Source organism: Phallusia mammillata, chromosome 4, assembly GCF_965637545.1.
Source record: "Phallusia mammillata chromosome 4, kaPhaMamm4.hap1.1, whole genome shotgun sequence".
Lineage (NCBI taxonomy): Eukaryota > Metazoa > Chordata > Ascidiacea > Phlebobranchia > Ascidiidae > Phallusia > Phallusia mammillata.
Genome location: NC_137255.1, coordinates 13448575 through 13472959, shown reverse-complemented (window position 1 = coordinate 13472959; position 24385 = coordinate 13448575). Strand labels below are relative to the sequence as shown.

The following is a 24385-nucleotide window of genomic DNA, read 5'->3' as shown; positions in this document are numbered from 1 at the left end:
CTCACTGTCGAACTTAAAAACACAGTACACGGGTTTGGCTTTGGAGCTCACTGACGCGAAGCAGACAACACAACTAGCGCTACGTCACGGGAGGGGCTGCGCGAGCCACAGCCCCCTCTCGCCTATTTCGCCCGGCATGTAGCTTTTCCAAGTGCGCATGCGCACAACTGAAAACGTCATGAAACGTCACGAAACTGGAGCTGCAGCTCCGCCATAGATAACTTATTATTATTATTATTATCATTATTATTTTTAATTTTTTTTTTTTAATAATACAAATTTTTTATTAATTTTATTTTAATAAAATGCCGATTAATGCCATAAAAGTTATTCTTAGTATACACTGATCAAACATAAAAAATATATGTAAAGATTGTTTTGTATAACAACTTGGAATAGGAATGTCAAGTAAAAATACTGGGGGTGCTGCAGCTCCGCAGCCCCCTCGCACGAGCCGCCCCTGCTCAGTGGTGTTGTTAGTTGTTGTCGGCGGAGATTGATTCCTTGTCCAATGTTAGTAAAAATTTAACTTTCTTGGTATCAAAAGAGGCATGCTAAATTTGTATTACCACGCGTCTAATTACCTGCGAGCCGTTTCGAAAGACAATTAGCGTGATAAGCCATTCAAGCAAACGTTAAAACAAATTTATATTAATTCCTTTTGATGCCAGGATTTTTAAACCTGATCAACTGGAACTGATCCAGCTGCATTCATTTTTTTCTTTGGATTATCTGCGTTTCAAAGCGGTTTTGTACATGAAAAAAAAACAAGTCTGTGAAAATAGTGAAAACAGTGATCAACTTGGATAAAATCTTAATCGCTAATTGTTTATTTGGCAGCCTGTTTGTTCTGATAAAAACTTAATGGTAAATAAATATAATGTGATTTTTTTTCATAGAAACCTGCAATGACGTGGAATGTCTCTCCTTTTTTAATTCTTGTGGTGGTTCAGTAAAAGTAGGACTAAAAACAGCTGATTGTATTCCGTGTCTCTGAAACAACAATTTTTAAAGCCTTGTAGTAAACAGGTAACATTAAAATTTGGCAAATTGTTAAAAAGGGTATATGTTGTTGTTGTTGTTTTTGTTTAACATAGGTTTTAGGTGGTAAAACTAAGCGTACGACACGCAGTACAAAACACCCAGCCAAACGACTTTGTAATATTCACTAATTCTCGTATAGTTATATCTAATTTTTGTGAAGTGAAAGGCTCATTGTGCCGAAAAAATATATAATTAGGCAATATAAGTTTAGAAATTGTGATGTTCAAAAACAATGAAAAGATTTGTGTTGTAATTTTAATTTTCCTTGGCCTTGGGCCTAACTTACTTTTTGTTAGGTAGATAGTTTAACGTTTTGGTTTGATTGTTTAAAAACCGAGATATTAGTTTCAAAAAAATTCCAACAGTTACTTCATAACTTCAAATTTTTACTTTCATTATTTTTGCTTTGCTAATGCATTTTTAAGAGATTTTAAAGAATTTATTTGTTTGCAGCTATTTGACAACCTTATTACAATTATGTGTGTTTGATTAATTAAATAGCAAATTATTTTTGTAGCTTGGGCCTGCATCAATTTTACACCAATCATAAGAAGGATTGATTTCAGAATAAAGTTTACCATGGAATGTGAGTAATATTGATTTTGGATATTTGCCTCTATAACCATAATATTCTGCATATGTAGATAAAATGATGAATGGTCATTTGCCTGTCCATGTCAATGTACCAAACAGCTCAGTTGGTAACAAAACTGCCAGAAAGAAAAAGATGATCAAAGATGCAGGAAGAATATTTGTTCTATGCATTGCTTGGTAATGTATTTTTGATTGAAAACAAATTGTGTGAATAAATATTCTATATCCATACTCTGCTTTCTATGCTGTTAAGGGCACATGACTGCATAAATGATCCCATAAAAAACAGAAGATTCGGTGTATTTTAAAAACAGATAAACAACTTAAGCAAAAGGCATACTGAGTACATTTTATTACAAACAGTTTATCACTTGCAGTTGTCATGGATAGCCCTATAATGTCAATAGCCAAGATTATTTATCTGTCTTTATTATACCTTGTGATAATTATGTTTGAAACTTTGTTCTTGTGATAAAAATAATGGTTGCAGAAATATTTTGTTGAAATGTCGCCACAACAAACATGTTCTCTGAGCCTTTTTCTATTGATTTGATTGTGTCTTTAGGTGGTTGTGTATATTAATGAAACATTGTAGGTTATTTTTGAATGCTTTAATTTAGTATGTTTTACAGGTACACATTAAGCACAACAGGAAATGTGGTAGGAAAAATTGTCCTAAATGATTTTCCCTATCCAGCAACTCTTTCATTATCACATGCTGCTGCAGTTATAGTTTTTCTTGGTCCAATCCTGAAATTGTGGAAGGTAAGACAGTAACAAATGCTTTTAAGTCTTTTGTACTATAGCGTATCATGACCGTTTTACTACAGATTCCTCCAAGAGTACCATTGTCAAAACGATATTATCTTTGTGTTATTCTTCCGCTGGCATTTGGAAAATTTCTGGCATCAATATCGTCTCAATTCAGTATTTATAAAGTACCTCTTTCATATTCACACACAGGTAAAATATCAATGAACCACTGCTTGTTAATCTGCGTGTAAGTTGCTAGCAAATAATTGAACAATTTGTTTATGTTTTTTGTTTTCAGTAAAAGCATCAATGCCAATATTTACAGTTATTTTGACACGATTGTTGTTTGGTCAAAAGCAATCTTGGTTGGTAAGTTTTGAGACTAGAATTTACACATTTTATGTAATTTGTTCTTAGTATTTGTAAGTTCATCTGCTGCTTGTAACATATGGCAGTGCCAAAATAATAAAAAAACATAAAACTTGCTTTTGGTTTGCGTTTTTGAAAGATTCTTACCAAGGATAAATGTTCTTCAGGTCTACTTCTCACTAATTCCCATTGTGTTTGGCATTGCTGTAGCAACTGTGACAGAACTTTCTTTCAATGTTCTCGGGTTAATGAGTGCATTATTTGCAACTGTGAACTTCTCATTGCAAAACATTTATTCCAAAAAGGTATGTACATTCATAAAATGTCGTTTAAATATGTCTGAATACATGTTAAGTTAAATTAAAACTCTGTATTGTACTTCTCTATAGTCAGGCCTCCAAGCAAATATTTCCAAAGTGGTGAGTTTACCAAACAGAAAATGTTCTTTTTTGTGTTACAACTACAACTTTTGGTTCAAAATGTGAAATAGATTGGGATAAAAAATTTGTCAATAAACACCCCCGGTGGTCTAATTGTGAAACAGTAGTCCAATAGGAAAGATGATCTGCCCATCAGTTCTATATTGAAGGGTAGACAAGTATTTTGGCTCAGGAGAAGGTTACATTTAGCAGAGTGTTGTTCTTTTATTTTGTTCATTTAAATCATGTTTTGGCAAGTATGATCTGTAAGACTCATATGCTGAGCTGGGCAAAGTGATTATTATTATGGGAAAAAGCAAGTCTTTCAGCAGATACATATACCTTAGAGAAAATTTTCGTATTTTTTTCTGGCGGCTGCTAAAAAAACTATAAAAATGTCACAGGGTGACCGTTGCTTTAGCCTGCTAATGGGTCAAGGTTTTAAACATTGTCTCATTCGGATAAAATTTTGTTTTTGTGTATGACTTTTATCTGTAAAATAGAAATCATGTATTGTCATGTGTTAAAAACGCATTCTTATTGCAAATTACTTTGATTTCATGCAAAACTTATATATAGGTGATGAAAGACACACAGATTCACCATCTTCATCTATTGCACATTCTTGGTGTGATTTCATTCCTTATCACAGTGCCAGTGTGGTTAATTGTTGATTGTACAAGGTGGTTGCAACAATCTAGTACAACTGGTGAAGAAAAGGTAATCATAGTTTATCCTGTAGTACATAAACGAAATTGTTTGAAAACACATCTTTACAATGCACTAATTTAATACAGTGTAACGTTAAACTTTAGTAACACATTGTTCAGTAGAAGTTTGTGTCTTTTGGACAAACTTTTCTACAAACAAAACCAAAACTTGACCGCGGAATAACTTGCTACCTGCAATTTTTTTGATAACTGTTGCACTGACAAAGGGTTTATTCAATGTAAGGAAGTTGCGTTTTAGTGTTTTCCACTAGGTGGCCGTAGAGAGGTAACAAGTTATTTTGGTTAAATGGTGTTTTGTCCGGCTCTATTGATTCGCCACTAATTCCCAAAAATATTACGTTCTGAGCCACTGGACAGAAAAGGCGAATGGTTTTTTCCATTCGTAAAAAAGCACATTTAGCTTTATTTTAATCTGCTGCGTAGTTGTTTTTCCCGTTCCCTGTTAAATGTGAAGTCGTGCAAAGACGACCTTGACATTCATACCGAGATAGCGATCTCCGAAGCGGATTTTTCTGAACCTAACGCGAAACGTTATGAGTACCGCCACATTCCCCTCCGAGCCAATTTGTAGCAGTGACAAAGAGTATTGGGCGTTGACGTTGATTGATGAGGACATTATTACAACTGCACTGTGGAGTAACTTGCTGCGAGTTGGTTTGCTCAGTTAACAGGCAAATGGTCTTGCTGTAAAAACTGGTGTAACTTGATGTCGTTTCGTTGCAGATGATCTTTCCCTTGTGGGTTGGCCTGCTGATTTTCATCGACGCTTTCTGCAACTTTGCTCAAAGTATGGTCGCCTTTACCGTGATATCTTTGGTAAGACGTCTATTTCAGTAAACCTGTATAGTATACTCAATAAAACAACGACATATTTCAGACCTAATTGGTTTTACATTTTGTGTGGAACTTTATTCCTTGTCACGTATTGCTGCTTTGTCGAGCGCTATTTTGCTTTGAAACTTAAAATACATACAAATATACAACCGTGTTGAAGAAGTCCATTGTTGCGTGTTTTTCCAGATTTCGCCGTTGTCCTATTCTGTTGCCAACGCCAGCAAACGAATCGTGGTAATTTCGGTCTCTCTTCTCGCACTTCGAAATCCAGTAACAGTTACCAACGTTTTTGGAATGTTTATTGCCATTGGAGGTGTCCTTTGCTACAACAAGGTAAAAACAAGTGTTGAAATTGGTTGGGTACGAACATTCTGAACCTGTTGGCATATCATGGTGTGATAAGGTTTATGTGCGGCGTTCATAACGCTGATCGCGCGCAGTATAAATATAAAAAGGTAAAAGAAACAACTATTTGAACTTTAACATCCAAAAATAAAATACTGAAAAATATTTCAGAAAAAATTACCAGGTTTTCAAATTTATTCAAACAAGCGGTTAAAAAAATTCTGCTGCATAGCTAACTTATGAGTTTTTCATGAGAACACGAAATTGCGTTTTGAAGTGTGGTTTACCGTAAATTTGGAGAAATTTATTGTTTATCACAAGTATAAATTGAACAAAAACTTTCAACTTGTTCACCACACTCTGTTTCGATGTTGCTTGCCGACTTAGCTTTTTGACGCCATTTTGTATCCGGGTTGATTTGCCTGACTAGCTTTCGACCATCTTGCGATCGTGCGGTCAGCCTTGTAAATATCAATGTTGCTTTATCCTTTCTCTTTGGGAAATTTTGCAGATGGTTTGTGTTGTGACCAAACCTTGCTTTTTATATGTTTTCTTTTATATACACGGCTTGTTACTGACGCCGAGAATGTTGATGCAAAACTCGTTGCAACTATTTCGTTACAAAACCAGCTTTTGAATACTTATCAGCACCGAAATACCCAATGATTACGACTTTCTGTCTATATCCATCCAGCAGGTAGTGAGCTTAAAGATTCTGATTCACCCATGCCAACTATGAATTTTAATGATTTATATTCTATTTATGGTATTAACCGTATAAGCAAATGTGAAACTTTGACCTATAGTTTAACATTTCGCTTGCTGGTTGATTTGATGTTGACAATATCCAATGCAGTATTTCGTCCAGTTTTACATTTTCCTGATCAGCGACAAGACAGACAGGATTGTGAATCCACTTACCGTACCCGGAGTTCTACTCGGGGGTTACACGCGATATTTTGCATGACTTCTGATGCTTATCTTGCCCCCAGCTAGCCCCCAGTGGCTGATAAGCAGAAGCCCCTTGCCGCCGAGACTGCATTGCTCAGTGGCAGACCTCGTCCTTTCATCTTCGACCGATGTTTCAAGCCAACTCTGCTGGCTGTGCACGTCATTAGCCGCTTCTCGGTACATTTCGGTTGGCTCCTGGCGTAGGTTCCCTGTCACATTCCCTCGCCTGTTCCGCTCTCGCCTTTCAAAGACTGCCGATTTTTGCTGGCCAATTCGCTATCGATGACGTGTCACTCGGGTTTTGGCTATTTTAAGCGCCTCGGCGTCCACGACGCGTCGCTGTGACTCTCGCCCTATCACGCTTGTCGCCGCCTCATCCCGTAACGAAGATGGACCGCGCGGTTCAAAGGAAAGACCCAGCCCCATGGGCCCCAATCAATGTGTGGGTCTAACCTGAAATCAAATCAGCCTGGGACAAGGCGCTATGATAACATCTCGCCTGTGGTGATAAGTGTCAACGAAAAGGCTAAAGTTTTTCGAGCAAACGGCGCCTTTCCTTATTAACCGACACAACAAGGCCACCCATGGAAGTCGTCCAATCCCAAAGCAAGGGCAAGTAATACCCGCATTTTTCCGAAACAACTACATACGATATAGCTGCATCGCAAGAAGGCTGTTTACAATGGTAAAAAAGCCACTGCCCCGGCTTATCCCAGAGAACTAATTGGATCAACACACGTCAGTATATGTCCTTGCCGCGCTGTGTATTCTGCAACAACATACACCGTCGCATATAATGGAGGCTGTCGAGTGTCGACGGGCACACAAACAAAGATACGTCGACCCAAGTTGTAAATACGCGAAAATTTGGTGAGCATTTGCTAAGAAACGCATTCGACATTCTTACTTGGCAACTGCGACGCAAGCTGCCGGTTTATTGGATGTTTACAGCATTCCATTCTAACCTTAGCTTCAGCCACCAGATGACGCGATAACCTCCTAGCCCCCATAGTTTTGTAAACAACCCCCGCTGGTCAATACAGCTCTTCTTGCTCGATTGTACGCCGTTACTCGATACAGGCTTCGATTTGCTCCCGACGTGCCCTTGTTACTTAAGCCACGCAATGGAATGCTGTATCGGCGGGAGCTGTCGAACAAATGACATGTGCTTGTTGTGTGACGCGAATTAGCAACGTTTATATGGACACAACAATCGTAGTCTGATAACAAGTGGTAAAAGCGGCCGGATGTTAAATGCACAGCCCACCCACGTAATGTTATCATTTTGCCTTTGTGGTGACGTGAAATGCTGTTTCGCAATTTGCTTCCATTGCAAGTTTGCGGCAAACTTCATCCGCTCGTGTGATGTGGTAGAAACTATAACCTGTGAGATTAACCCACTGGGGAGTCGCACGTTTTTGGATGCTACTGTGCATTACGTTCGGGGATTAGGGGTGCCTGTTCGCTTGTGACGAACGCGTACCAGGTTTCTGTCTTTCAACCAATCCTGAAACGCCGGGCAACCAGCAACGAACTGCGGTCCCAGTGCGGAAGTTTCAGGTTCCTTTGTAGTTCCGCGAGTCGAAAAACTGTTTGCTACAGATCTACGTCGCTGAAACTCGATAGGCTCATTTAATTCGGGTTGGAGCTCACTTGACGTTGACTGCGCCAAATATGGAGTTGGTGCCGCCATTAATCACACTTCTTTGCTCACGCTGGACGACGGATACAGCCTGAACCTTTTGCGTTACCGAAATCAAGCTGCAAGCAAACTGATGGATTGTTCACAAAATGACTATTTTATCTACGAATGTGCAATGTTTCCATCTAACCACTGCCATGTCTGTTTTATACACATACTGTGACCCGCCCTTCCAAATGTTAGATTCACAATTGCTTGTTGTTGCGCATCGAAACTTGAGTGTAGTGAACACAAGTCTCGGTGTCAATGAATATCAATCACTATGCTTGACAACTGTACTCAAAAAATGCGAGTATATGAGAAGCAAGTAAATAAAGATAACATAATCCTTCTGATTGAACCTGACCGGAATTACGCGCGCATCAATTGACCCCGTAGCAGTAAAGGTTGCCCCACGTGCAACAACAGCTCACCTTGTACGGGGCAAACCGCCCGCCCAGTTGATACCAGGGTTGCGTTTACACAGCGTCACTAAGCAAACACGGCATGCTTTCGCTTCACACCGTCTCTGTTTGATTCCAGCTGACCCGACGTGACCTCTTCCGGGCAGCGTTGTGTTACTAAGTACACACTGGCACGCGCGCCTTGCATGACGTTTTGACACCTTATCACAGAGCAATTACAAGCGTACAACTCCCCGTCGTTCTGCAGGTTTATTTGCTTAGCCGGGAAGCGATCAATCCGCTTGCGGTAATGTTTCAGACCCCGACCCGTCTTGCTCTGCTGATCAGCTTTTGAGTTGAGTCTTGTTGCAGTAAACCGTGTAGGGAGAACAGATTCTTCTGTGTGTGATTTAATGACGAGTTTAATAGTTTTTTTTCTGTTGAAGCCTTTTTTGTATCTTTTCCTCCGATATTAATAGCATAGCCTGTCTGTCAATGATTTTCCGACACGCCGTAAAATGAAGATATTTTACTGTATGAGGCTTATATTTTTGTAATTGATTGTCAAGGAAATACAGCGGACTCGGAAAATCGACTTAGTGCGCTTTCCACCTGTCATCACGTATTATTAAAAGGTTTCCCTTGGAATTTGGTCACAAACAATTGAATTCGAACTAAAGGTTGCCTTGTGCCTTGTGCAAGACGAACCAATCGATGTGACAGTTGATGTCTGCCTCGTGATCGCATTTATTACTGAACTATGGGTCAGGCGGTCACGCTATCATGGATTGTTACACAACAATGCAAGGCGGTATTGTAGAGCGGCCCCATTTTCCATAGGTTTTGAAAAAATTCGTTGCCAAAAAAATAACTTTTTAACGATATTTTTTGGACATAAGGAATTGTCGATAAATTCGAATAAATTTTAAAACCCTAATTTGAAACGATCAACTGTTTAAATGCAAACACAAATCAGAAATTGGAAAAATCCACTTACTTTTATCTGCAGTTTAAATGAATTCCTTAGCGCCAAGCCGTTTAAAGTTGCTTCATTATATTCATATTCAATGACTACTTTTTACAAATAGTTCATGGTTGACGTGTGTCGTGATATGGATGACCACTACACCATGCTGTGGACGGGCACTTCAGCGTTCCATCGCACCGATTCGGGGCCCAGATTACTTTCTACGCAGCAATGCCACTTAACTGGGCACTCCACACAACAGGTAGCCACCAAAATTTCGCGGATTCGTCAACGTGATCACGATGTTGTTTTGCTTTGCTTCCGTTTGTCGATCGCAATACTCGTAAGCGGGGACCGATCGTGTCGATCTGTCACCACCCGCTCCCTCTGTGTCTCAACATACACTCGACCCAATTGCTTGCGAGATCAGTTACCGATTCTAATGTCTATCCTGTCTTGTTTTGTGACACTAACTAGGTAAAGCAGGTTTATGATACGTATATACCGTTGTCGCGAAAATACCTGACAATCTGAACTTAATTGGACTATTTTTTTTTTATACAGCCCAAATCTTGCCCTCAGTGTGTACGGTTAGCGAATACAAGTTTGTTGTTTGTATTTGCGGCAATTTTACAAAGTTTCGATTTCTCATTTTGCCAAAAGGTAGACCTTGTATTTTTAGAATCTGAGACAAACTGTCTGTTTGGCAAATGTAAAAACGCGCAGTGGAAAGTTTTCGACTATTTTTGTGTTCATTAGCTCTAATCTCTTCAAAAATAAATCTCTAAAAAGTAGTTTGAGGCTACGACTCTGCTTTACTTTAAAAAAGCAATTGTGTGCAATTTTGGCTTTTGTAACTATAACGCTTCAACTTGATTGGAAACTATTTTAGAATGTCACACAACTGCGGTATTGCTAAATTTCAGTGTTTTATTATTTGTTCGATCATACACTCGGACAGCCCATGCATCAAGCCCCCAAATAGCGCTGATGACGCAGCTTTCCCGGTAAGCGCATACCGTTCATTTCTGGCACACCTGCTCCAACGCGAAACCGATTTTAGCATTTGTCATTCAACTGCCGTTTTCCATTCCGGTGCGCGTCGACCCGCAACCTCAATTGTCGTGGATTGGTGCGGACCGACCTCTGTGAAAACATGTTGTCTTTTGCTTGTGTATCCAGTGCCCCATCCCCCTAATGCTCGTCACATTACCGGCTGTTAGCCGCCCCCAACTGTTGTGTTAAGCGCGCTCACGCGTTGAGCTAGCTGACTTTGTCGCCAATCAAATTGCTTTACGCCTCCCTATCGATTTTAAGCTACGCTTTGTTTCACTTGTCGTCCTGTGACTTTTCACGTCCTCTATGACGTCATTTGGGCGTCGCAATCCCGGTCGGATGATTTCGAGTTCTTGTGATTGACATTTACCGATTTATAGGTGTGTGGTCGTGGTATTTTTGTGGCAAAACCCCCGCCTAAGAATAGCTGGCTAATTGCTCACTGATGTGAATTGAGGTTCATGTAATATGACGTTACCGTAGTAGATGAATCATCACCGCTTTAAGACCCTCCTGGATGCCGTATAGGGGACTGTATGTTGCCTAAGGGCTAGTGGTGACAGATTGGTGTCCGTGATGCTTTTGTACAACACTGTCTACTAAAACGTACTATCTTCCGGTTGCTATCAGAAAAGATCAATATCATGGATGTCGCGCCCATGGTTGAGGCTTTGGTTGTATTGTGGGTTCGTTTGTTGCCCACTGGAGTCGAGCGTTTACGCGTTGTCGAACCTGTCACAACCCTATTCAAGTTTGAATGCGAAGACACGTGTCGTTCCATTGGTCGCGTCGCTCAGCCTCCCCCATGTCACCCCCATCAATAGCCAAAGTACTTCCGCCCTACCATGAACAATGCAATCTGCCGTAGCCGTCAAATTGAGCCCGATAACAGAAATGAAACCAATTCCGGCGATGGCGACGCGTTGTGGGATCTCTCCACGCCTCGACGAAAGCAAATGATCGTCGATTTATGACAAATTGAGTCGACGACAGCGTCGAAGTTGTGTGGGAAATTTTTCGGCCTCTTGAACAGGGACTCGTCGATAATCCAATCACGCCTTGGCTGTGCGTTACCGAGCCAGGTTATGAATAAGTTTTGGGATCGCAGCTGACGTACTATTCCACGTGAAGTCGTCCTCGAATGTGTCAAGACCTTTTAACATCGCGCTGGAGTGTCTTGTGGATTGCCAATTGCCCGATTGATTAGAGTCTTGTGATCTACTGTTTATTGAGATTCTCAATCCACTTGACTCTCTGATATCCCGTCCCTTGGAAGAACTTGGAGTGGTGGTTAATGTGATGTTATTTTGTGCATAAAGATCCCAATTTCTCTTAAATTTACTGTCTGTTTTGTAAATTTGCTTCTGCCGTTTCAGATTGTCTATGAAATAACTTAAAAATTTCATTTTACCACCTGTATGGATAATTGGTATGCAATTCATATTGCTTAGCGTCCAGGCTTCTTGAAGTTGCGAGTAGATTATGTTGTGTAGAGAACTCTCATTTATTTGACGTGTTCGACGGGATTTTGGGTAGGAACAGCAACACCCTTTGTTCGTGGATTAACCACAGCGGACACTTTTAACACTGTTACTAATGCTTTTTGTCGCCCGCGCCTCTCCGCCGCGATATGTTTGCCGACGATTAAACGGCACACGAGAAACAGTCAGTGACTTGCCACTCCACACCTAGACACGCTGGCGACATCCCCGTTCCCCGCTGCCCGGTCCTTCCGTCTTATCGCCCATCTTGCTGTCAGATTTCTGGGCAGCGAAAGACCCTGGTGCGCCGGACAGTCTGTATGTTAGATTCGTGCGACCCAGCAATGATGTGGCGCAGAGCGTATAAGGTAGCTGCTTAATATGGCCGGGTGAAACCGAACTGCTGCTACTTACCTGCCCGGACTATTGAAGTGGAGCAAGGCGCGAGACTGTCGATTGCTTTCGAGAAGATGCCGAATTATCGACTTCCCTCTAATTGCATCATATCGCACTCGACGAAGACGGAATGCCACTCGAGCTTCGAATCAGAGCGCTGCCGAAAATTTTGCGGTCGCGCGCCGATGAAGCGGTAATAAACTCGTTTGTCTCCCAATTGTTCGTTGTTTTCGACGGTTTTAAATTGGCGTTATTTAAAAACTTTCTCTGAAATTGATTTCGACACCTTTTCCACATGTCAATGCCCCCAAAACACGTTTTAGTGTCAATCGCGGACAAGGTTAAATTGTTTGATGCTTTCCTTTTAACGGACACTTCAACTTCAAGTCCATTTTACGGGGTTGGGGTTAAGGAATGTGGCGATCGTGGGAAAAACGTTTGTGGATTGTTTGTGCATGGACAACTTCGTTGTATAATTTTTTTAACGTTTGCATTGTGATTTGATTCATGCACAAACTGCACTCACTCCTTTTTGATGCGTATTTAAACCGTAACTCAATGTTTTCATGATGTTCAGAAATTTTGGTTGTTTAGTCCCCAGTAAACCAAAAACTACAATTGTAAAATAGATTTCGTAGGGCATTTATTTTTTGAAACTGCATGAAATCTTATAAATCTTATATTTCTATAACTCAGGCGAAATACGACCAAGCCAAAGCCAACCTCGATCTCTCATCCACTACAGTGTCAACGATGGATGAGCGAAACGGACTCTTTACGCCAAACGGAAACTCGGTCGCTGACCTTCATTCGGTGCCTCGTTTGCCGGGGCCATCTGACGCCAGCTTAACACCGCATGCGCACCACAGGGCAAACCATTCGCCCAAAAAGACTGATAGGGGCGATGGATCGAACTTCGAATGGTCCTCAACTGGTTTATTAAACGCGCAGCAAATCCCCCCTTTGCGTACTTTCAGTACTGTAAAATACCACGACGTTTAGGATCTTGTTACGATGCAGTGTTGTATTTACTCGTTTTATTGGCATTTTTCCCGTTATTCGCTATGGGGTGCATTTTATTTATATTCGATGGTTTATTGATTTATTTATGCTTTGATATTTGCAACAACAAGTGCAGTAGACTAGAAAATGTAGGTTACAAATTGTATTTAATTCGCTGCTAGGTTGTTTATGCTTTCTTGTACATAACAGTTTTAAACGCAAAAACAATTTTAAACGCCTTGAAATAACGCTGCTGTGAACAGTGCGACTCAAAATCTTACGATTTTATTATAAAATACGTTTCAGCCATTTTAAATGCTGCTATTTACCTGTTACGAACAAACTTTGCACGACACTACTAACACACAACTAAGATCTTAGTTTATTTGCATATACCAGACCCATGTGCCAATGCTGTTTAATATGTTTGAATGTACTGTAGTTTTTGTATTTTTACTGACACTTTTTCCCCTTGAAGAAGCAAATATGGAGTACACTCTGTCCACACAAATTTCACATAAAATTTTGGCAGCTGCTGCGTTTTATTTCTAGTTTTTTATTACATCAAAATTGTTAAATTTAGTTTTGCAAAATTGATATATTTACTGGTTTTCAGGTTTTGTGATGAAATTTAAAGATCATGCTCGTGTAAACTCAACATTGCAATTTAGATGTTACATTGTATATATTCAAGTCCAAATCAAATTATTTGAGTTCTTCCTAAATTATCACAGTTTTTAGGTTTTTGTTCGTTTGTCTGTTCGTTATAATAGTCACACTTTAACGTGGAGTACTAGTGCTTAGAGCACACAGTTTTTAACATAATTGTGCACTTACTGATTGGCGTACTCCCGCTTGCAATAAAGCAAAATACAACATATTATTACAAATTTGTGGTGGTCAAAAATGATTTTTTTGCATGACCTGCTCTTTCTTTCAGTGTAAAATATGCTTCGTTTACCCTTGCGTTAATTCTAATTGCAACCTGGCAAATTAAGCGTAGTGCGTTGGCTTTATTACCTTTCTGCACTCGGCAGGTGTCCGTAAATTGCCAGTGTTATTTGGTGCAGAGGAGCAAGGTTGGATTAGCCACAAACTTAGTTGGACTCGGTCTGAGGAAACCGGTGCAGTGGCGTTTCTTTCCGTTACGCTTGACTGTGCACAACCGGTGGTAAAGGAGTGAGTCTGTAGTTCTGTCATATTAGATCGATGGCCGTGCTTTACCCTGACCAGCGAAAACTGCTAATAACACGCTTTATTGAGTTGTGAACTCATGTCAATCACTTTCATTCAGCGCTCTGTTTCGGCTGCGGTTGTAAGTAATACGGCCGAAACACCATTGAAAAGGTTTGGTAAAGTTTCGTGATCTTGCAATACTGTTTTCTCTTAACATCTGTATCTATTTATGATGATGGCACTGTGTAAAAATGTCTTTCACTGCCGTTAAACTGCAGCTTTTCACAAAGAAGCGATGCCGCGACTTGCTTAAGTAAGTATGTTTGATCTCTTACACGGCGATTTCGTGCGCATCCGAAACGCGCGTTGCTTTATTTGCGCAGCCTTACCGGGTGTTAGTCTGGATTCCCTTCCACGTGGCAACAATTTGCGTTTTAGCGAAAAGTAATTTTTTCGGCTTTTGCGAGACGACTTCGTTCTTAGCTTGTGCAAACGTTTACCGATATTTTTAGTCGCCAATTTCTTTTCATATCACTTAGCAAAGCCCTAACAAGCGCTTTTGTTTTTGCGGGACAACCATTTAAGAGCTGTCACTTTCGTTGAACTCACGTTTAGTTGGCAAGTATATGAATGCAGCAAGGGTCATGTCACATACATGTTTTTGCGCCGTCGGGTTCGACGCCGGTGCACCGTGCTTATATTCACAACACTGCCGGAGCGCTCATGCAAAAACGTACAAATAATTAACAGCTATATTGTTGCTAATGAGTTTGGGTGTCGCGCTGGTATTTGGGGCCTACAGCAGGGACGACTCGATTGGTGTCAGTAATAATGCGACCTTTATGGGTACAAAATTTAACATTTTAGGAAAATTGTTGCTTCTCTATTCAAAAAAAACCCATGTGAAGAAATTAATGTAATACATCCGTATTAAGTTGACTACAATTTTTTGGAATGCATATTCGCTAGGTTTCAAGAGCCATTTTGGCTTCAACTCTGTTGCACACAACATAGCAACTGTTGTATCGCTGCTGGTTGATATTGGTGTCAAAGTGACATAGTCCCTTGCCAACAAACGCCCGGTGTGTAGAGTCAAGAGCACAAAAGGCCAATCTAAACTGTTTGATTTCGTGGATGCGAAAGAAATACATAACGGGGAGGTGTACGTGCGCACATCTATGTTGTGCGAAGGCAACCGTTGTATACCATTGTGCTGCTTTTCAACCACGTTGCAGTGAACACAAGGGCGGCAAGCCTGTTGATATTGGTTCCCTTTTGACACTATATTATTATCGCGCTTATATTACGACTGTGATTACAGTATATCTTATATTGGTAGAAAATCGACCCCGCTTGCTCAGTCACACGGTACGCTAACAGAAAGCGGAATGCGAAAGCTGAGTGTTTCGATGTAACATCTTAAGTTTGTCGTGATTAGTTGTAACAAGATTTATTACACAACGCTATTTAGAAGCGGAGTCGTCCGAAAATCTTCGTCAGGTGCTGACTATATGCTGAGATATATGCTCGATTTGTAAGCCTACAAAGTAATTGTCTACAAGTAAAAAATGCCTACAAGTAAAAACTGTTTGTCAATATAGAGAAACCAAGTTTATTATTATGACAGTCTTAATGTTTAGACTTTATGCGAGTAATGAGGCTATAGGAAAAATATAAATAGTAAAATTTATAAGGGGACCAAACAATCTTCCGGTTAAAACGGTTTGTATTTGTCCGTGCAGTTGTAAGCATAAAAATAGTTTCAACCGAATATATTGTAATTTTCCATGACGCCAAGCCTCTGATCTTCGCGAAATGTCGCCGGTTGACGGGAGCTCATTTTCAATCCAAGGCCCCCAGCCTAATTCGCTTTCCAAACAATTTTCGGAGACCGTTGCTGGCTATTGTTCGATTTCCGACAACAAAAGCAGCATCGATAACATGTCGTTGATCTGTGGTTCGATCCATGTCCTGTCCCCCCGTCGACTGCATTATGACTGTGCCGAAAAACGTTTGAAAACGACCGGAACGCAGCGAGACGGGACCGCAAGCGGGGCTACCTGAATATAGCTCCATCAGTTGTCCGTCGTGATAAATCCCATTCTTAAGTGGCCGTCCGTTGCTGATATCGAGGCGAAAATCCCGCTTCTTGGCTCCATAGTGAAAGGTACGAACGGGGATGTTGAGAATAAACCGGGCTTGGGTAATCTCACCCCATCATCGTGTTTTACCTTTGTGAGATCGGTCGCTAAGGCCGCTGAAGTGTTCTATTGTTGCAAACTCGATAACAGTGTACAACTCTTGCCTTATCTGGATTCCATAACGCGCCGTTAAACCGTTTGTCATAAATCTTTTAAAGGTATCAGTTAAATTTAACACAATCGTGGCGTTACCGGCATTATATTTGTCGACATCAGGATGACCATAAATACGTGCGAGGCTCTCTGTAGTTCTTTTATACTTCTTGTTTGTTAGGTTTTTCACTGTAGGTGGGGCGGTGATCACCTGAGTTTTTACCAGTGGAGATTCTTTCCAATTTCACACGTTAGAGGCAATGAAAACAAGGACCCGGACTCAAGCACTCTCCATTTGAATCGTCATCGGGCCTCAACCCTCCTAGATTAATAACAGAGCGAGGCCAACAAAAGCTGTGAGTCGTTTGTGATTCCAGAGCTGGGCCGGAGCGAGCAGGTAGGTTGGGATGTTCTCAGGTGTGATACCACCGTGCATGTTTCAATCTCTCGCATGGGGAGTCGGCTCGCCAACCAACAACTCGCTTTATTATCGATGCAATAATAACAAAAAGCTGTGAGGGCGTGCAGAAACATGTTACCGATGCAAGAGTTTGTTAAGCGATTTGGAAATCGGCCATTATTACAAGCGAGATGCAGATTTGGTGTTTTGTACCTCAAACGTACAATTTGAAGAGGAAATTAGCAAAACGGAAAAATCATAAATTTTCGCATTGTTTATCGCAAATTAAAAATGCCCTGCATAAAAAGAAAACGACAGTATTGGTCTTGTTTGACCACTTTAAATTGTGCTGAAAGGACAGTTTAAGGTAGTTTTATCTTCTGCGTGTAGTTTTAATTTTATTTCGAAAAAGTTAGTATGGTCCGAAAACCTCGTCTTTCGCAATAGAAGGTTTACAGCCACATCGATTCGTGTGTTTGCTAAAAGTATAGGGCTTTGTGATGTAACAATGGCGACGACAGATTATTTGGGCTCGACGACAAACGAACAAGCAGGCGAACTTCTAAAGGTTTATCCGCGCTACATTGTTGGATTTTTGGGTCAAGAGAACGTTTAAAATATCGTTAAGATATTATTTTGAGTTACGAGATGGTTGATATTTTTGTACAGTTACTATAGTAATAAAAAAATGAAGTTAGGTTTCATTTTCACTAAGTTACGATGATCAGTGTAGTGTTGTGTTTTATTTTTTAATTGTTGTTAAATTAAAAAAAATACTTATTTTTAATTGTTGTTAAATGTTGTAAAAAAAGTACTAAACCTGTAAATCAGTATACCAAATGTCGGACGTGTATGGTTCATTTTCTCTGTGGCCAAGGGTTATATATGTTTTCGTTTTTATAGATATCTCTGTTCAGATTGAGTATGGCTACAGTAAGTGTTCGGTCCATGATAAGTGAATGTGTTGAAGGCCAATCGGCGTCCACACCAAGTCCGCTTGTTCGTCCTGTGGATGTTGAACGCCAAAGTCCATCAGTTGAAGCCGGGTTCAAATCCCATAATCAGCAAATGACTGAACTTGTTGGTGTTAAAAACAACCAGGAGTCGGAAGGGGTCTGCTACAATGACTTTAATGTATTAAGTCCCGTACAAGCAAGAAGCTTCGGCGATTTTCACCGAAAGAATTTAAGTGGTAGGTTTTGTGGGTTGCCTTCTTGCCTATGGATTTGACGAATTTACCTAATTTAAAACAGTTAATTCTCGTGTTAGAGTTTGCGTTTTGCCACGACATTAAACAAAAAAGTGCCATAACATGACATTTCAGAATCATTTGTTCCATTTTAAACACGTTGTGAGGTATTTCAATGACTCTTTTTGTTTTAGATGAACGCTCGGTGTATGATTATGTATCAAAAGACCACGCTCCGCCTGAACTTGTTCCCCTATTGGCCCCTAAAGTACACGATCAAACTTCGGCCCTTGCTACTCATTCCCTTTCAACAGAAACCGGATCAATGTTTGCTCCATTTGCTTTGGACGACGTGAAAAGACAAACTCTACTCTCTGCTGGTTCTTACCAAGCAAATCTCAGTCAATACCCAAATCACGAAACAAGCAATTTCCAACAGTTTTTACATGCGTCTGGGCCTACTGTTTATCCCGTACATAGTCACCAATTTGATGCTGCAAGGGTGAACCCTTCTAGTGAAAGTGGAATTTCGTTTAGCAGCGAAGCCAGTCTTTATCCTTTGTTTGGTCACGAGAGATTTACGAAATCTGACACAGCTGACAACGAGTTCAAAGCCAAAAACGAAAAAAACGACGAAGTCAAGGAATCAACTAACGAGCCTGGATTTCCGACTCCATTGCCAGGTATACGTCTACCGCCCCTGACACTGAGACAAAACGATTCTCGGTCAAGTCCCAGTCACGAGGACATTTCAGAAGAGAAATTTGCTATGATCGTGCAACGTGGGAATCAGTCAAACGAAACAAACAAAAACGCGGTGAGTTTTGTGAAATGTTTCTGTTAAAAAATAGTCCGAATTCAAAATGCAATTTAACGAGCATTAAAATAGTGCAAAGACAAATGCATTTCTCCATGGAGAAACATCGCGCTGTCAAAAGAAAATGGCGTCGCAGTGTACCTTCTGGCACAAAAACGACCAGGCATGCATGACTTCATGATGACCTTCAACAAACATATTATTGATGCCAAAGGCACGACTTTTTCGGGGCGATTTTTTACTTCGACCCAACAGTACAGTGGGCGCGGTGTGTGGGTAAATCAGTCCGGCTAAAGCACAGAGGGGGAAAAAGGGCGAAAACGAGTGATTGGCAACCAGGCGAGACGGTACCTGTTTGAGATCTCCGTCTCAAGATGCTGTAGTTAGGGGTCCGCCGTCAAAGCAGGTAGACTTTCCCGCGTCGACAGTAGGACTGCGTCTGTTCGGAGCAAGTCGTACTGTTTGCAAGCCTGTTGTAATTACAACACTTGTCTTTCAACACAACTGATTTGCATGCGAGTAAGGTTTGCGATTTGAAAGTTTTGCGCAGTTGACGACGTTTCAAACCATCACGTGATCGCAAGCGAAAGTTTGCTCAGGTTGATGTTTGTCAAGCAACCCGAAAATATAAAAGATAAGAATAAATGTAAATGATAACAGACAGGTGTAAAGGCGTCTCAATCATGCACAAATTAATTCTTGGTCAGTAATATTTAACTGCAAGTGCTGTAAGATATTGCCAAAGACAACAAAAATGGCGGCGGTCATTGGACAGGTGAAGTTTGAGCAGCGAGGGTAAAAAATAAAACTATTTTGTATTACAACCGAGATTCGATTTGTCCGCAGTAAAGTCACTACAGGTTGAGAAATGTATAAGTTATTTCATTTGTAACACGATATCAGATAAAGTTTTTCACCGTAATGCCGTTGTTAAATGTAGTCTTATCTATGCCTAATGAAACAGATTAGGCCATACATATATTTTGGGGGGTTCACGATCAGTTCTAAGCTTATAATAATAATAATAATAATAATAATAATAATAATAATAGTAATACTGCCGGGGTTCCTTTATAAAATTATCTGAACGCAATACAGTTTACTGAATTATTACTTTAACGTAGAAAAACATTTTGTAAACATCTAACTATTAAGATTAAGAGCATCCTCAAATTTTATTCTAGTATAGCAATCACTGCTGTCTTCTTCAGAAAATCTATTATGGTAATAAATATTTACAGTTTAAATTAAATAAAACCTGTTTATTGAGACGGTTGATGGTGTTCATGTTACATTAAATATTTATATTACATTTCTAAATTGAAATCGTGAAGAAAAGAAAATGTTGACCTATTATCCCGAGGTAAGATTTATTTAGTACATGCACGGACAAATGAATAACGGCAATATTTTATTATAATTCTAAAAACTTTGTTGATGCAATTATGCATATTTTGCAGACTTGACATTAAAAAACTGTAGCTTGACTAAACACCAGAATGTAGATAAAAATATCTGAAATTAAGTTATCATCCCTAGAAAACATAATATGTCACTTAACAGTTTTCTCATCTACAATTTACCATTTCAACCAATGCCTGATTTTTTTGTTTTTGGAACAGTCGCATTAGTTTCGTTGTTTTATTTACAAAGGCCTGTTTACACGAATGAAGTGTCGTTGCGTCTCCATTGTTGTTGTCTCTCTACCTAGGAGCCGGCTTTGTGGTTGAAACCGAAGCCCAGATAAGCGGCCTTGTTTTTTCAGGGTCTTACAATGCACCAGAGCATTTCAAATGCCTCAAAGAAATAAGCGGTTGCATTAATGGGATAAAATTATTTGACACATTTGTAACCGCTTGTATCATTTGATTTTAAACTGAATGACTAAATCAATTTTTTGCAAACTTTACAAAATGTTTGCATGCTTGTTTTAAACTTATATGACTTAACAAGAAAACGGTGTTAGAGGTGAACAAGCTTAGTGCAGAAAATGGTTTGTGACATTTGCGTTTGTTCCCGACAAAAATCCTTCACGCTTGCCTAAACCTTTAAAGGAGTCTTTTTAGCTAATTCACTTACAAGTTTAGTTGCAATCGACACCAGGAAACATGTGTCACAAACACCACAGCTTTTAGACGTCGCTTTTAAAAATTTGCATCACAAAATATTATCAAATAATACTGAAATTTGTCATTGATATTTACAAAAGTATTTCCAGGATACTCAATATAGTTTTCGCAATTCTATTACAATATAATATTTTTAAATGTAAATAAATTTTGAATCTAATAGTAAATAATATTATAATTCTGTTTCTCGTTGCTTTGCGAAGAACCAAATTTAATCACCACAAATATCCAATACAACGTTTAATAAAACTGCATGCAAAACAGCGACAGTTTTGCAACTAACATGGGTTAAAATCACAAAGCAAACGAAACGATGTGACTAAAATAATCAAAGCAAACGGTGTTTTGCCAATTTAAGTTATTTTAAACCTAAAAAATGTAAGTTGTTTTAAACCTAAAAATGTATTTTTTTCGAAATAGGTGCAAGGAGTTCATCACCCAAATCCACACATACATGCAGTTCCAAGTCACCACCAAACCAGCACCCAGCATTCTTCTTCAGTTGTTGGTTCGCTCTCTTCATACCCACACTACCATGGTCACAATTTTGCCGGGCAGCATCATTTCACCCATTCCGGCTCAAACATGATCGATCGGCATTATGTGCAGATGCAGACTCACTTGGCATCACCCTTCGCAGCACGCAACCTGGCGCCACCACCTTCAGCCCACCAACCGCAACATGCCGACTCATGTCAAATTAGCGGCACGAGTTGCAATGAAAGTTTGCCGTCTCCGTCATGTGTTTCTGCGTACCAACAAGAAGGTTCCATGCCACAACCTACAGCAGAGCAGGCAAATTATCACACTTATAGCGAATCTCCACTTGTTGGTGGGGGTCAGGAACGAGTTTGCAACAGTCACCATTCAGCAGAATCGCTCAACCAGGAATCGATTTGCGATATTGGCGAGGATAATCGTGAACTTGATGTTGGTGTCCCAAAAGAAAGTGACTGCAGCATGAGCGAACATGACGGTTTGCTTACAGAAACTGGCGACGAAGAGGACAAACAGAATAGGGAGAAAAACCAATGTTGCGATTCTACGACCAATGACGCTAAGCCGAATGAAGCCGATGTTGTTACAACTACCAGTTCCGGTAGACGCCGAAAGCGACCCATTCAGCGTGGCAAGCCACCTTACAGCTATATTGCCTTGATTTCTATGGCAATTGCCAGCTCACCTGAGCGCAAGCTTACCTTAGGACATATTTACAAGTTCATTATGGAGCGCTTCCCATTCTATCGCGAACAAAACAAGAAATGGCAAAACTCGATTCGCCATAACCTGACCCTAAACGATTGCTTCATTAAGTTGCCTCGCGAACCGGGGAAGCCTGGAAAGGGCAATTACTGGACATTGGACCCAGCTGCTGAAGACATGTTTGACAACGGTTCGTTCCTTCGTCGTCGAAAGCGATTTAAGCGTTCTGAATCAGAGAAAGCCCTGCTGAACACTTACATGCAAGATCAAAGTGCATTTACCCCAACTAATGCCATGAAAGCATATGGTCCCCCTCATCCATCAGCCAACACATACTACCCACAACATGGTATGATGACTAGCAACTATTTGTCGCCTATAATGCATTCTGTAGGTGGTACCATGCCCCATCAAATGCTTACGCACTACCCACCACCAATGGCGTCACCCACAACGGCCAACCCCCGAATGTTTAGCATCGAGAACATTATCGGCCACCCAAGCAGACCTGGCGAGGTGGCGGCGGGCGAGATGTCGAGCTCGCTGTATTTGGAATCGAACAGAAGCGACGGCCTTAATCCGCCTGTGCCTAATCCGGCAATGATTCACCCTGAACGGGATTCGGCTGTGACGAGCAATCCACAGAGTCACGAAGCAACTCCAGCAATCCACAGCAACCTGAGTCCATCGACTGGGTACACATCAGGAATGGGTGGTTCATCCCTAAGGGGAATGCCAAGCAGCGCAGCCGGTGCGTCACCGAACGCGGTCTCGCCTTACTCCTTTCACGGTACTTCGCCAGGCTCTCTCGCGATGAACGTGCCGGCATATTCGGCCTGTGCTACATCAAGTACTTCCTACATCGGCGGTGGGAATCAGCGGCTCGGATCTCTGCCAATGAAAGCGTCCTACCCCGGCACCTTCTCGAGCCCTGTTCACCATTACCACGGTGAGGGAGCATCTGCTGCCGGTTTTGCAGGCGAGTTTGGAAGCCTGCAATCACCAACTCAAATTAACGGTTTATCTAACAACCCGTACATGAGATCGTCGGCTGCGGGTTACGGTGGATTTGAGCGCTATATTCCCACTATTTAGTAATTTCGTACCGAATACAATGCACCTGCAAACCTTCGAATAAGACTAATTTTAACCGAATCCTCCCCAACTCCGAACACACCGGGTCTTACTGTCGATAAAAATGTTATTTTGCTCAGTGTTTTGTTTTGCTGTCAAAATAAGACGCAAAAGCAAATACATGTTAGGTCTCAATAGTAAACGTACTAAAAGCAAACTCACCCTGTGGTGACGCACCGTCCGAGAGACGAGTAAATGTTTAAAAAGCGGCCATTTTGTTTTTTTACTTTGCCGTTCTTTTGAAGTTTTTGTGATATTGTTGTGTCAAGCTTAAGTAATAATATCTTAATGTGGTGTTCCTATTGAGCACACCGGCACGTTCCAGATGTACAAAAAGGTGTAATGACCCATTCGTGTTGTTTAACTTACATACCACCTAAACGATATTTTCATTCACGCTAAAATCACTGACAAACGAAAATGTGATTTAATAGTGATTGCATTACTGTTTACAACTATTCTAGGAAACCTTTTGAAATCTGTACGATGTTTTGTTACTTTGTACAACACCGTGGATTAATTACCGATACGACCGAAAGACATTTGCTAATTGCGTAAAGTTTCTTTTATTTCAACTTCTACCTCACTACTTCTTGACCAAAAAATGGTCACAAAGTTTCAATGATACAGCGTCCATTGCGCCATATTTCTGTTCAAATAATCGTGGTTACAATTTTATACTTAGCCCAACACTATGTGAACGAATTTTTCAAGACGTTTTCGATCACTTTCTACTTCCTTATTATTTTTTGACTGGTTGTTGTCTTTTTGCAACACACGGCATCGGTGGTGTGCCTTTTATGTAGTCATATCCAATTAGCGCAATGCTTCTAGTGCTTGCCTTTAAAAAATGTAGTACCGTTTTGGTGTTGTACCCGTCAGTTATAATAAATTTTTCAAGTTTCTAATCCATGGGTGCAATTTCGCTTTCCTTATTGTGTTTCAGATAAGCACAACGTAATTCAGGTTGAGGTAGTGAAAAAAAATGATTTGAGGTAAAATCTGTTACTTAAATT

At 40.4% G+C, this 24385-nt stretch overlaps 3 protein-coding genes across 4 annotated transcripts; all 3 read left to right on the top strand.

Annotated features, from left to right (window-relative positions):
- The first annotated feature begins 904 nt into the window (after window positions 1–904).
- LOC145223808 (solute carrier family 35 member E1 homolog) lies at window positions 905–13917 on the top strand. 2 transcript variants are annotated; one of them, XM_080090198.1, is made up of 11 exons: window positions 905–1029; window positions 1562–1630; window positions 1689–1815; window positions 2271–2403; window positions 2469–2601; window positions 2690–2760; window positions 2928–3065; window positions 3759–3899; window positions 4634–4726; window positions 4931–5077; window positions 12722–13917. In XM_080090198.1, exons 2-11 carry the CDS (start codon window positions 1624–1626, stop codon window positions 13025–13027), a joined length of 1296 nt encoding a protein of 431 aa, XP_079946324.1. In that variant the 5' UTR covers window positions 905–1029; window positions 1562–1623; the 3' UTR covers window positions 13028–13917. The 2 variants fall into 2 exon arrangements, with proteins under 2 accessions (XP_079946324.1, XP_079946323.1); XM_080090197.1 differs by lacking the exon at window positions 905–1029 and having other exon boundaries at window positions 1482–1630.
- Window positions 13918–17821: 3904 nt separating this feature from the next.
- On the top strand, window positions 17822–18930 carry LOC145223483 (uncharacterized). Its single transcript, XM_080089898.1, has 2 exons — window positions 17822–18089; window positions 18281–18930. The coding sequence occupies exons 1-2, from the start codon at window positions 17822–17824 to the stop codon at window positions 18928–18930; spliced, it is 918 nt and encodes a 305-aa protein (XP_079946024.1).
- Window positions 18931–19287: 357 nt separating this feature from the next.
- LOC145224717 (uncharacterized) lies at window positions 19288–24271 on the top strand. Its single transcript, XM_080091279.1, has 2 exons — window positions 19288–20266; window positions 21453–24271. The coding sequence occupies exons 1-2, from the start codon at window positions 20246–20248 to the stop codon at window positions 23328–23330; spliced, it is 1899 nt and encodes a 632-aa protein (XP_079947405.1). The 5' UTR covers window positions 19288–20245; the 3' UTR covers window positions 23331–24271.
- The last annotated feature ends 114 nt before the right edge of the window (window positions 24272–24385 follow it).